This window comes from Mastigoproctus giganteus, chromosome 3, assembly GCF_048544385.1.
Source record: "Mastigoproctus giganteus isolate SK-2022 chromosome 3, ASM4854438v1, whole genome shotgun sequence".
NCBI classification, from domain to species: domain Eukaryota; kingdom Metazoa; phylum Arthropoda; class Arachnida; order Uropygi; family Thelyphonidae; genus Mastigoproctus; species Mastigoproctus giganteus.
Window position 1 is genome coordinate 18,110,182 of NC_143577.1, and position 14,066 is coordinate 18,124,247.

At 35.9% G+C, this 14,066-nt stretch overlaps 1 protein-coding gene across 1 annotated transcript in view; it reads right to left on the minus strand.

The window, feature by feature from the left end:
- LOC150087761 (transforming growth factor beta receptor type 3-like) overlaps window positions 1-14,066 on the minus strand; it is a 371,467-nt gene that overhangs the window by 15,606 nt on the left and 341,795 nt on the right. The window contains exons 14-15 of the mRNA XM_090369867.1: window positions 12,888-12,984; window positions 4,645-4,846 (exon numbers count right to left, since the gene is read on the minus strand). Of these exons, the coding sequence (XP_090225993.1) occupies window positions 4,645-4,846; window positions 12,888-12,984 (299 nt within the window). The remainder of the gene's footprint in view (window positions 1-4,644; window positions 4,847-12,887; window positions 12,985-14,066) is intronic.

Here is a 14,066-nt window from a genome sequence, read left to right on the forward strand (position 1 = left end):
CTACCCCACTCACTTCAAAACTGTTAATGTTATTCCTATCCCAAAGAGAAGTGCAAACCACTCACTAGAGAATTACCGTCCCATCTGCCTTATGAACTCGCTGGCAAAAATTCTGGACACTGTCATTCACCACCGATTAATGGAATATTTTAATCACTTCATCAGCAACTGCCAACATGGCTTCACCAGGGGCCGATCAGCTACCACTAATCTTCTCACCATCTGGCAACAGGTTCTAGACACCGTCGATCGCGGGGGACAGGTTGATGTGATCTACACAGACCTTACTAAGGCTTTCGACAGTGTCCCGCATAATCAACTTGCTCAAAAACTAAGCCACTATGGAATACTTGACCCTTTATTATCCTGGTTGATGAGTTATATCTCATATCGAAAACATACAGTGATCATCGGACAGGAAGTCTCAAGGGAATTTTTTCCATCGAGAGGAGTACCACAGGGATCATCTCTTGGGCCTCTTTTATTCACCATCTTTATCAACGATCTACCGCAATTTGTTGAGAGAGGTGGTATCAAGATACTAATGTTTGCCGATGATGTGAAACTATATTCACCTATCTGCAGTCAAGATGATGCAGTTAACCTTCAGACTGCTCTCAACTCTTTTGCTGATTGGGTTGCTTTGAACGGTTTGGAGGTTAATACTATGAAGTGCAGCTCTATTTCCTTTGCCGCTACGAGGAAAACTAAGACTTTAGTTAATGAATATTACATCAAGGAGATGCCGATTTCCAGAGTTGACGAAGTTAAAGATCTGGGAGTTACTTTTACTGCTACATGTGGGTTTGAAAAACACGTTAGGAATATATTAAACCAAGCGAAAAAACAAATTGGCTTCATTAAACGGCAGACGTACAGATTTCAAGATCCTCAGTTCTCTGTGCTCCTATTTAAGACAACTATACTCCCTATAGTGGAGTTTGCTTCTCCTGTATGGAACCCACACTATGCATACTTGATACAGCAAATAGAATCGCTCCAGATGAAATTTATCCACTATCTTTCCAGACGTAACCCCATGTTCTACCACAGAATCTTCTACCGGAATCTCTGTTCCTACTTCAAGCTTCAATCTCTGGAAACTCGGCGAACTGTTCTTGATTTAAAACTCTTGTACCACATCTTCGCTGGATCAACTTACCTGCCGGATCTTCTATGCCATATTGACCTTCACGCTCCAGCGGTGATTACTAGACAGAAGACTACTTTCCACATCGGTAACTCCAGATTAGAGATATCCAGGAACTCCTTCTTCAAAAGAACATTGGCACTCATGAACAAGTTTGACTTGGATATGGCTGTGAACAAGAAACAATTTCACAGAACTATTTGGAGTAAGTTGACCGATTGATGGATGAGTTCTGGGCTAAAGATGTCCTTATTAATTCGTGTGTGTGTGTGATGATGTCTCCTGCAGCAAACTGCTTTCTGCGAGTTTACATAGCGCTAGACTTGACGTCATGAATATCTTTTTATTTTTGTGAATTGAACTTTTCCCGTTTCCATTGTACAAAGTATATTAGTCTACCATTTATTTTTATGTTTGTACAACCTTTACTCTGTTATACACTTTAACTGGGCGAATGCCTGTTGTGTATATTATATGTTAAAAATAAAATAAAAATAAAATAAAATAAAAGTAAATTTATTTTTAAAAGGAAATTTATTTTTTAACAGGCATGTTTTCAAACAAATTAAATTCACTGCAACTATGCAATGATGGTAAAATACAAAAATACAGTTTAATAGAAAATAAGTAAAATAAAGGAAATTTGCAAGAAAATAAGAATTAAAAACTAAGTTAAGATAAAACTGCAAAAAAAAAAAAAAATAAATAAATAAATAAATAAAGTAAAATTAAAACTTAAATTACGATTAAAAGGAGGAAAGGGTTAAAGAGGCAAATCCACAAAACTAACCAATTGAAATAATGTAAAAACAAAATATGTTATTAACTGAGAGACAGATAATATAATTATTAATTAAGATAATTTTCAGATAATATAGACAATTTCAGAAACAATTCACTTAAAATAAAACTATATGAAATAAAAAGCGAAATAAAGAATGCTTTATTCATTTGTAACAAAGAACTTTCAATCAAGATTAGTTAAATAAATAAAATTTAAGTTATTAGAATTAATTCTAAATTTCCCTTTAAAAAAATGCAGTAATATGGTGAAAGACTCAAAAAATGAAAGTTCAGCAACTCATTTTGAGATCAAGTTACATATTGGATACCTGGCCATCACAGAGCCTGTGTCGAGCTCTCTCAGAAACAACACAGCAGTGTCATGTTGTGTTTTCAAAGTGATAAATAGCAGAAATACGTTTTTTATGTCTTGTTTTAACAAGATGCTGATGCCCTTATTTTGCAAAAATACAACATGACACTGTTTTTTGCTAAGAGAGAACTGGAAAAAAAATAATAATAAAATAAGATTTTTAATTCTCTGATTTTTTAAAAATATACTTCAGTTAAAAAAGTTTCCTTCAACTTCAAAGTATTTATATCTTAATATACAGAGTGATTATTTATTCATCATACCATTTTATTTATCTGAATGAATTTAGCAGTATTGGGAAATTCATACCACAACACATTCAATGTGTCCTCCAAGTGTATTACAATATGTCACGGTTGGAGATGAAGTTGTGAAGAACACGCTCCAACATTTATTTTGATACAAAAAATCTTTCATCTTCAATCACTTTCCTCAGCATGAGGATGGTTTGTGGATTCTACTGTCTTTCAGATAACCTGAGAGATAAAATTCACATGGGTTTCAATAAGGTAACATTGGAAGCCATACCAGTCCTTTGCCATACACTTCAGAGTAACAGTTAGAAAACACTGTTGTCAAAAATTTTATCCAGGAATTTCAGGGCAGCTATAGTATGGGGTCTCACACTGTCCTTTAAACAGCTGTCCACATCAATGCCATACACAAAAAAAGGCAAAAAAGTGTCCCTAATCACATGGAGACAACATCATTTGAGATGTTTCCATCAACTAACATTGTCCCAAAAATGCCAAATGCAGAGAGTGCACACCATGCATCCTTTGCATGTAATGATCATCAACAGTAATATGTATTCTCCAGAGCCAATAATCTTGCTTCTTTTTTTTTTTTTTTTTTTGGTGAAAACATCTTTGGCAGCATCTACTAATTTTTCAGACTAAAGTAAAATCAATTGGTCATGAAAATGCGATGCAGAAATGACAAAAATTACATCACTTCCTAAATGACGCTAACTCTGTCACTAATATTGATATGGTAGAGTAAGCAGTGGGTGTGAGAATAAAATATTATAGGTTCTGATTTTCATCAAAGTTGTTTTCACATAAAACATCTTTCGTGCATATAGGATACACATGCACTTTTTTTCTTTTTTTTTATTTTAATTCCCATACCTGTCCATAGCCAAGTGGTCAGAAGATGAAGTGCAGTAGCACATGCTCTTTGAGTAGATTGGGGTTCAAGCCCCTGACTTCTAAATATGGTTGATCTGCCAACCTGCACTGGACCAGTGTGGCAGATTATAGTTCATTTTCCTCAACATGGATTGTTGAGGAGGCTTCCATCCTGCAGTGGGTTGATAATGGCTACAGTTTACTTTTTTTTACCTATATAAATAAAAATTTGCTCTGTCAGCAAAAAAAAACAAACTTTGTTTATAATGTTAGATTTTTGCTTTAATGGTGCACTAAATTCCATGGCAAACTAAACATGCTGCTCTTTAGCATTTGGTATTAGTGGCTGGCTGAACTGAATATGGTAAAGATATGCACACAAGTTACTTTGATAACTCTTTCTTACTTTGTTGTAAAAAATCTTCATCTCTTGTAAAAATTTATGCAATCACTTCCTTGGGTTCTTCAACAAGATGTCCCCACCTTCATCAACTCTCTGGCATTTCTTAATGAAGGTCGGCCTTCATGACCTTGCCTGTACTTTCAAACTGATCCATTAGCCTCAACACTGGTTTGCTTGTTCATCATACATGTCGAAATGCTGTGGCAATCTTTTTTGAACAGAAACAATCGAATCCCCACTTCTATAGTATTCCTGAGCAATAAACCCTTTTTGTTCAATGCTATATGCTGTCATTTAGAGGTGTATAGAACTGAACATTCTTATAACACTACTGAATTTTGAATGATCAACAGGTGGTTTAATTTTTCTTTTATTTCTTCTTTAAAATATGTCCTGTTTTACATTATTCAGAAACAGAATAATCTTTCTCAGAACATTTAAAAAAAAAGAGTTGAATAAGCTATCTTTAAAAATATACAAGTTTTCTGCCTGTAAATTAGTAAATAAGAATAGCATGATAGTCTGGAAAAATTCTAATGTTCTGATAATTTATACTATACCCAAACATATTTAAAACAAAGCTTAACAAAATAATTAGCAAAAATAATGAAAAAATTATTATTTTCTGCTTATTTCAGCAAATTTTCTTTTGTCCCTTTTATGCAGCTGACCTGCTTTTAAGTGAAAAACAACAACAAAAATATTAATAAGAATACAGGCCAATTACTGCTATCTGTATAATACTGTTTTCTAAAACAGTATTATACAAAATAGTATTACAAAAGATTGATCATTGATTTCCCACCTGTTTGATGCTTTGCTGAGCAAGGAATGAAGTCGACAATACTGGACTCCCACAAACACTAAGACGGCAATGAAGAAAAATGTCTTCATTCACAAAATCCTCACTCAACTGGAAGGAAAATCGCTGTCGTCGTAATGAATCTGAATCTTTACTGACACACAATCCTTTTGACAAGATTTCTACACTCAAATCTGCTGGACAGCTAAGTAAAACAAGCAAGGAAATATAACCATTTTCTTTAATATAAATTAAAAGCTACTAAATACATAAAAAAAATTTCTTTAATCCTAGCTGAATATGACTATATCAAGCTCAGAAAAACTAAATATGACACAAACTGAAACAAAAGTTGTTTTTTCACTGACTTTAAATATGCTCCATTCAAGTTAGACTCAGTAAATAGATAATTTTCAGACAATTTTGCAGAACTCTGCCCAGTTCTGCAAAATAATATTTGCTTTCAGGTTGGTGCTTGCTCACTAAAATGAACTATCAGAGACTTGAATTTGCATTGCAAGATCATCTAGACAAGACTGCAGCAATAATTCAGACACAGCATGGGTTTGTTAAGGGTAAGCTTTGTCTGACAAATTTTATAGGATATTATGATGTGGTTACAAAGGAACTGGATGCAAAAAATAATTTTGATATCATATATTTGGATTTCAGGAAAGCTTTTGACACTGTTGCGCATGGAAGACTATTGTACAAATTGGAGCAGAATGGTATTAAGGGTAAGTTGCTACAATGGATAAAAGGATGGTTAAGTGGGAGAAGACAGAGGGTGGTAATCAATGGGTGCTGCTCTTCTTGGACTAATGTTATTAGTGGTGTCCCACAGGGTTCGGTGTTAGGTCCACTGTTGTTTTGTATATTTATCAATGATATTGATGAAGGTATATCAGGCTTAATGCCGAAGTTTGCAGATGATACAAAGGTTGGCAGGGTTGTTAATGACAGTAATGGCAGTGTGCTACTGCAACAGGATCTGGATAATTTGGGCAGATGGGCTAAGAAGTGGCAACTGAAGTTTAACCTTGACAAATGAAAAGTACTACATATGGGTAGAAGTAATCCCAGAGAAACGTACCAACTGTGTGGTACTACACTTAAGGTGGTAGAAAATGAAAAAGACCTGGGAGTAATTGTGCAGGCAGATATGAAGTTTTCTGAGCAATGCAGACAGGCTGCCAGGGCAGGTCATGGGGTTTTGTCAATGATATATAGGAATTTTGCTAGCAGGGAGAAGGAGGTGATTATCCCTCTGTATAAGGCAATGGTCAGGCCACGCCTTGAGTACTGCGTACAGGTCTGGAGGCCTCATTTTAGGAAGGATGTAGATTTACTTGAGCGTGTACAGAGAAGGGCAACAAGATTGGTGAGGGGAATGAAGGGATCCTCTTATCAAGAGAGGCTTAAGTTCTGCAAATTGCAGTGGCTGGAGACTAGGCACCTGCGCGGTGATCTGATTGAGGTGTATAAGGCCTTGAATGGGTTCAGCACGCTGAATTCTGATGGAATCCTTCCACTTGTTCAGATTACGAACCTAAGGGGGTATAAATTCAAATTAAGAAAGGACAGATGTAGAATAGATGTGCGGAAATTTGCCTTTAGCCAGCAGGTGGTTAATTGCTGGAACAAACTTCCATCTGTCGTTGTGGAAGTTGATAGGTTGAATAAATTTAAGGAGGAACTGGACAGGTATTTGGAGGGAATGGTGTGATTTTTTTTTTTGGCTGATGCTGCATAAGCTCATACACTTGCTTTCTTGCATCACATGCCACTACTACTACTACTACTTCCAACTGTGCTGAAAATAATCACTTTACTTGAAATAAAAACGAAATTTTTTTATCTTTATTTATAAGATGGATCACACCTGTTTATCCATTTTGCTAATACTTGCAACTCACCAGATGATATATAACTTTTCCTAAAAAAATGTCAAACTGCACAGAAGTTTAACTTAGAAAACACCAATCACAAATTGGACATTGCCTTAAGAAACAGCCAAACCTTATACCATATGTACAACAAAAACAAAAAATAATACAATACCTTAATGCAAAATAAATTTTTCAGAACTGTGCTGAGTTTTTTTTATATTTTGGATGCAATATGTATTTAATTGTCAAAAATAAAACATACAATAATGGAATTAAACATTTAATGTTGAAAATATTATTGTCAGCATATTGCATCACTCTGCCTATCAATTGGAACAGTTTAGTGCTTACCAAAAATTACTTTAAATACTGAGTGGTAGTAGCACAGAGTAGGCAGAATAACTGATGTAGCTGAATTTCCAATGTTCTTATTGATACTGGAGCGCTGAAATTTCAGCGATGTTTATTCCCATGGGTTCAGGTGGTGCAATTTTTATTAAAAATGTTCTACTGCTAATGAACCAGAATTATCTCCTCCTCCACTTCCAATTCTAATTCTTTCCACATGCTCTTTTAGCCTACCATGAATCTTCAGTATATCTCACAATATAATATACATCATAATCATTAAAAGAAATCATGCAAAAGATTTCTTTAAATGTCCCTTAATTCTCTGGTGGTCACATAGAACAACTGATAAACTCAACTGTGTTTTTTTTTTGTTATTTCTCTAATCTGGAACCAGATTATATTTTCCCGCATGTCTCCCCACCACTAAATGATAATGCAGTATTTTCTGATCTTATTTTAATTTACTACTGATTATTACAATTTAACTGTTTAGTTGTCTGATATATGCCATATGTCTTCTCTTGTCTGCATTATTGTTTGTTGGAGTAATACACTAATAAGTGAATCTTCCCCGATGGATGGGTGTATTTATTCATAATTTCATAATTCAGGTTATTCATAATTCAGCTCGCATATGAATTCTGAATATTTTTCTGTAATTTTTCATCTGGCAAACAAGTAATTTCCAGTTTGCAGAAAAAGATATACAGCATAAGAAATTTCAAGTAAAAATGAAGGGATAATTTTTCTAAATCATAATTAATTTCAGATAGCTGATATATAGTATATAATATAGTTAATGTTTGTTTGTTATTTGGTTTTTAGGAGCATTAGCAACTAAGGCCATATTGCTCCGGGATATGCGGTGGTCATTCCCTGACCTTTCCGCATCCACCGTATTTGGTGGTGATGGGCTCGAACCCTGGTCTAAATCAAGAAGCATGTTCTACGCACTGCTGCTCCTTCCCACCTGGCTACGGAGGCGCCCATAGTTAATGTAGTATAATAGAGTTAATGTAGTATAATAAAGTTATAATATAGTTAATAATCTCAGATAATTTGAATATTAATTTTAGACAGTTTCAGAATATGATAAAAATTAAGTTTTATGATAAAGAAATGAACATTAGGTCTAACAGATAGACAACCATTTGACTACATTTGTTCCAACTTGTGGCATAATCATAGGAGAGTTGAGGGTTTAAGAGTAATAGAAAAGCAGAATGAAGTAACCTTGCATAACTTTTCAGGACTGTAAATGTTTAGAAGTGGTTACTGGCTAATATACAGGAAATATTGTTCTTATACACAGATTAAAAACAAAATTCTTTTTCCCCTGTGGGTAAGTCAGATGATATTTTTGAAATAAGCTAAATATTTAAATTATTAATAATAGCAGGTCAGATGTCTTTTTCCTATACTAGAATTACAAACCAAAATCTGTAATAGAGATATGAATAATTCTTTCCACTGATCTCATATATGTAACACTTTCATAATAACTTTTCTTGGTATTGCACTAATTCAAATAAATAATGCTTCACTATTATGAAGTATTCCTATTTACAACCCATCTTACTTAACAGATGCTCAGATATCATCTTAGAGAGCAGTCAGGTACTGAGTTAGTGAAAAGTTGGCATAAATGGCTAAACTTCGGTTCTTTGAGGTTGTCACAGACATTCTCTAAGATATGCCAGAGAAGCTGTACTTGCTACCTGGGAGTCTAAAACGCTGATGGAACTGATATTCGGGTGACACTCAAGTCAAGTGGACCCAATTTCGGCGAAGTCTGGACAGTCTGTGACAGCCAAATCCTCTGCTTCCACATTCACGATGGTGGGACTGTTAGTAACCCTGGGTATAACCTCCATGCACAAGTACATGGTGGGTGACCACCCAGGTGTGAACCAACGTAAGCAGGGGTCGAGGTGTGGCGCCCACACCACATGGAGGAACGCCACCCCTCTATGTTACCAGGCAGTACTAGGTGGTAGATGACTCTCATCAACCAGCGAAATACCACCACTTTGCTTATTGGAGGCTTGAAGTGGTGGAACCCATGTTTAGTCTCTAGAGCTAAGTTCCGGTCAGCCCTTCCCTATCTCTTCCATCATGCAGTATGATTGATGACTTTTGAGGTTATGATGAACGTCGTGGCGAGATCCAATATTCCTTACATTTCGAGGGTACAGCTCTAAAAGGGTGTTCGCAGGCCGGCCGCTAGTTAGTACACTGGACTGAACCTATTGGTAACTCTCTAGGAGGCTTCCGGATCAGCTAGTGTATAAACTTGCTACCTCTACTCTGCCAGATAGCGACTGGAGGGAGTCCGAGTAGTGTGTATGCGGGGAGCATTGTCGAGACCACATTATGTCAAGGATCTGGGTATATTCTTACCACATGTACGCCATATCCAAAAATATCATTACTTCATACAGCATGACCCACCCACTTTTTCTTACTATTGAATACACAATGAATTGTCAAACTAATAGAGCAAGCTTATCTGCGAAAAAGATCTAAACCTCCCAAGGACTTCCTAATTCATTTCACAAATATACGTAGTCTCAATTCTAATCTCAACGATGTCCATTTCCACTTGCAGTCTGCCAAACCCCATGTACTTTTTCTGACAGAATCTCTGTTATCGGTTGATTCAACTACTGCTCATCTCAGATGCCCAAATTATTCGCTGTATGATTCCTTTCACCTCAAAGGTGGTACTTGTGCATATATCCATTCTGATATTCCCTGTCAGAGACTTGGCAATTTGGAATCTCCTCTCTTTGATCTTCTTTGGCTTAAAATCTCTCTACCTCATTGTGTCAAATTCATCTGTTGTCTCTACCGTTCTCCCAACTCCAATACTAATCACTTGGAGCTCTTTGACTTCCTCGCTTTGCAACTTGACTTTCTCCAGTCCAACTTTCCTAACAGTGAGGTAATTTTCGGCGCCTCCGTAGCCAGGTGGGAAGGAGCAGCGGTGCGTAGCACACGCTTCTTGATTAGACCGGGGTTCGAGCCCATCACCACCAAATACGGAAGATGCGGAAAGGTCAGGAAATGACCACCGCATCTCCCGGAGCAATATGGCCTTAGTTGCTAATGCTCCTAAAAACCAAATAACAAAAAAAAAAAAAACAGGTAATTTTCCTTGGTGATTTTAATGTTCACAACTCCAGCTGGCTTCCGTTTTCTAGTCACACTGACCAGCAGGTCGAGATGCTGAGGATTTTGCAATTACTAATGACCTAACACAGATTGTTCATTTACCTACAAGAATACTGGACATTCCTAATCATACAGCCAATACGCTTGATCTTTTTCTCACAAACAACCCTTCTAAGTACACGGTCGAAGTGAAAGGTCCTTTAGGCACTTCAGATCACAACTTGGTGATTGTCTCTTCTCCAATGGAACCTTTATCTCATGGCTATTCCCAACCTCGTGTTGTTTGGCATTACAAGAATGCAAAATGGGATGACCTGAGAGACTTCTTTTCTTCTTTTCCTTGGTCAGATTACTGTTTCAAAACTTCTGAGGTCAACGTTTGCTCTGATCGTGTCAGTGAAATTATTCTTGCAGGAATGGAATCCTTTATCCCACACTCCACTTTAAAATCTCGTCCTTTATCTAAACCTTGGTTTTCCAATAAATGTGCTAAAGCTGTCCAAGAGAAGAACGTTGCATATCGTAATTGGCTTGTTTCTAATTCTTCAGTTTCATTTTCTGCCTACACCAAAGCTCGCAACAATTGTAAAGGAGTTATTAATCAGTCCAAACTAGAGTTTGAACAGGCTAAGAGTAGAAAACTTGCTTCTTGCCCTAATGGTAGCCGAGCATTCTAGTCTCTTGCCAAAGCTATTGGCCACAACTTTTGACCATCTCTGCTCCTACCTCTGTCCAAACCAGATGGTTCTGTTGTCACTTCAGCCAAGGATAAAGCTGGCCTGCTAGCATCCCATTTTTCTTCCAGCTCATGTATTAATGATCTTGGTAAAACACCCCCCCACCATTCCCAACACGCTCCATTCAATGTCTCCTGTGGTCTTCCGTCAAAAGGATATTACAAGGATTTTGATGAATCTTGATGCTAAGAAAGCTCCAGGTCCCGATGGTATTTCTCCACTTGTTCTCAAAACCTGTGCTCCTGAACTTACTCCTATTCTTTACCGCCTTTTTTCACTTTCTTATTCCAAAGGTGTTTTTCCTTCTGCTTGGAAATTTGCTCATATCCAGCCAGTTTCTAAAAAGGGTGACAAATCTTTCCCATCCAATTATCGTCCCATTGCAATTACTTCTACTCTTTCTAAAGTAATGGAGAAATCAATTAACCGCCAACTCTTAAACCACCTAGAAACCTTCCGTCTGATCAACGATCGCCAGTATGGATTCCATCAGTGTCGATCCACTGGTGATATTCTGGCTTATTTTACCCATTTATGGACTAATTCAATGGAAAGGTTCGGTGAAACACAAATAGTTGCTCTTGACATCTCAAAGGCTTTTGATCGTGTTTGGCATAAAGGTCTTCTAAACAAGCTTCCATCTTATGGTTTGCCAACTGTTTTTTGTAATTGGTTATCCAGTTTTTTCTCTGATCGCTCACTGAGGGTGATGGTAGATGGCTCTCTGTCTTCTAACTTCTCCACTAATGCTGGTGTTTCCCAAGGTTCAGTTCTTTTCCACACTCTTTTCCTCTTGTATATCAATGACCTTCTTCCACTGACTGGAAATCCTATTCATAGTTTTGCCGATGATAGCACATTGCATTCAACTTTCCATTTTGAGAAACCTTGTCCTGCTCAATCAGCTTCAACTTCTCGAAAATCTGCTACCAATTCCTTAAATGCCGATCTTCAGGTAATTCTCCAGTGGGGCAAAGACAACTTAGTTGATTTCAACCCTTCTAAAACTCAGTCTTGTCTTATATCTCACAAAAAGGATTCTTCTGCTCTTATGCTTATGTTTAGTGACACTCCAATTTCTAGGCAAAATGATATATCTCTTTTAGGGATTACTCTCACTTCTAATCTCTCTTGGCACAAGCACATTACAAATATTGCTTCCTCTGCATCTAAAAAACTTGGTTTTCTCTTTCGCTCTCGGCGTTACTTCTCTTCCAAACAGCTGCTCACTCTGTATAAATCACAAATCCGCCCTGCCATGGAATATTGTTCCCACATCTGGGGTGGTGCCCCCAAAACCTCTCTCAGGCTTCTTGATTCCATTCAGAAGAGGGTAGTTAGGTTAATTAATGATTCATCTCTAACAGAGTCTCTCCACTCGCTTTCTCATAGACGTACTGTTTCTCCTGCATGCCTCTTCTACAGATACTTCCATGGGCACTGTTCTTCTGAATTGGCTTCTATAATTCCCGTTCTCTCTTTCAAAACAGTCCGAATACATGCCGCCACCAGTCAACATCCATTTACCGTCCAACTTCAAACCCACAGAACCAACTTTTCATCTTCCTCATTTATTCATTCAACTGCCGTTTTCTGGAACAACCTTCCTTCATACGTATTTCCTGAAAATTACAATCTACAGAAGTTCAAGTCCAATGTCAACAAATATCTTCTTTCGTCTTCTCAACCTCCAACCCAAGCACGGTACTAAGTACTATAGGTTCTAATACCTCTCGTGTTTGGGGTTCCCAAACACGAGAGGTATTAGAACCTCTCGTGTTTGGGAACACGAGATATATCACTCATATTAATGAGTGATAAAGTTTTTTATCACTCATTAATATGAGTGATAAAAAACTTTAAAATAAAACAGATTAAGTTTCATAATAAGGAAATTATGAAATGATTAATATGACATGCATCCTTCTACTATTCTACAATCACAAACCAAAGTTTATATTAGTAACAAACAAAAGTTTTTCTTTAAAACTTTTGTTTTTCTGGTTTTTATTTAATTTATTGAATTATATATATGAATGCTGAGGAAGTGAGAAAAAAAAAAGAATCTTATATTGTAAGCATATAGCAAACTAACCTATTTTTAATGAGCATATTCCTTCTAGATTTATCCTCATTGGGGTTACTCGTTCCTGAGAGCCAACACTCATCAATCACAACACAATAAGATGAATCTGAGGAGAGAAAAATGCCCAGTTAAAAAAAGAAAAGACCCTTAAAAATGAAGGACAAAAATATAACGTACCCTAAAAAAGCTTTTAAAAATGAAATGTATTAAATTTAATGATTTAATACATTTAATTAATTTAACTCAAATCTGAAAGTACATAAAAATAACTTTCTATCCAAAATTCATATTATCTAATTTTTTTTACAAAGTATACTGGATTTAACTCTTTGTCAGATGCCACTTGTAATTTTTTTTTAATAGAAGATATATCTTCTATATATCTTTCTTTAAATGATGATACAGTATTTTTTGTTTAAATTTCAGTTTATTAGATTTGTAAGAGGTTGTTTGTTTATTTGGTACAATAGAGCACACGAGTGACTACATCTTTTTTTGGAATTTGCTGGAGTATGAACACTCCTCATTCAACAGCTATAATTCATTCTTCCACAGATCCTGAAGGATGGTGGAAGTGGGGGGGGGTTGCAAATTATAGGTAATATATCTACACCAATGTCATTTTATAATTTGGCTCATGGCACCTATCATATTTTTCTGAAAATTGCATTTTCAGAAAAGAAATTTAAAAATATATATACAATTTCCAGTTTTCTTTCTGGCTTTACAATTTCTAGTTTTTTATCCGGTAAAAAGTTAGATTAAAAAAAAAAAGAAAAGGGGTTGCAGAACAGAAGCAAAAAAAAATACTATATATAGCACAAGAAATTTCAATCAATAAGAAATGAGATAAATTACTTAAATAATAATTAATAAAAGCTCATTTTCATTTAGCAAAAAAATGCTAAAAATTATTTTTTTTATAATAAAACAAAAATGGAGTCTAATGGACATTGCATAAGTATTAGTATTATTAGTATTTACCATAAAAGAGCAAAAGCTTAAGATGCTGAAGTTCATGACAAGAAATATGCATTTAGTCAAAGCTTAATAAAGAGACGGCACTCACCTCAATAATCTGTTGTGGTTATATGAATCATAAAACAGTGTTAGAAATCATTGGTTAAACTAAAAACGGTGTTTAAAAATCATGGCAAGGAAAGTGTGGTTTAAAAAGAGTAATTGAAA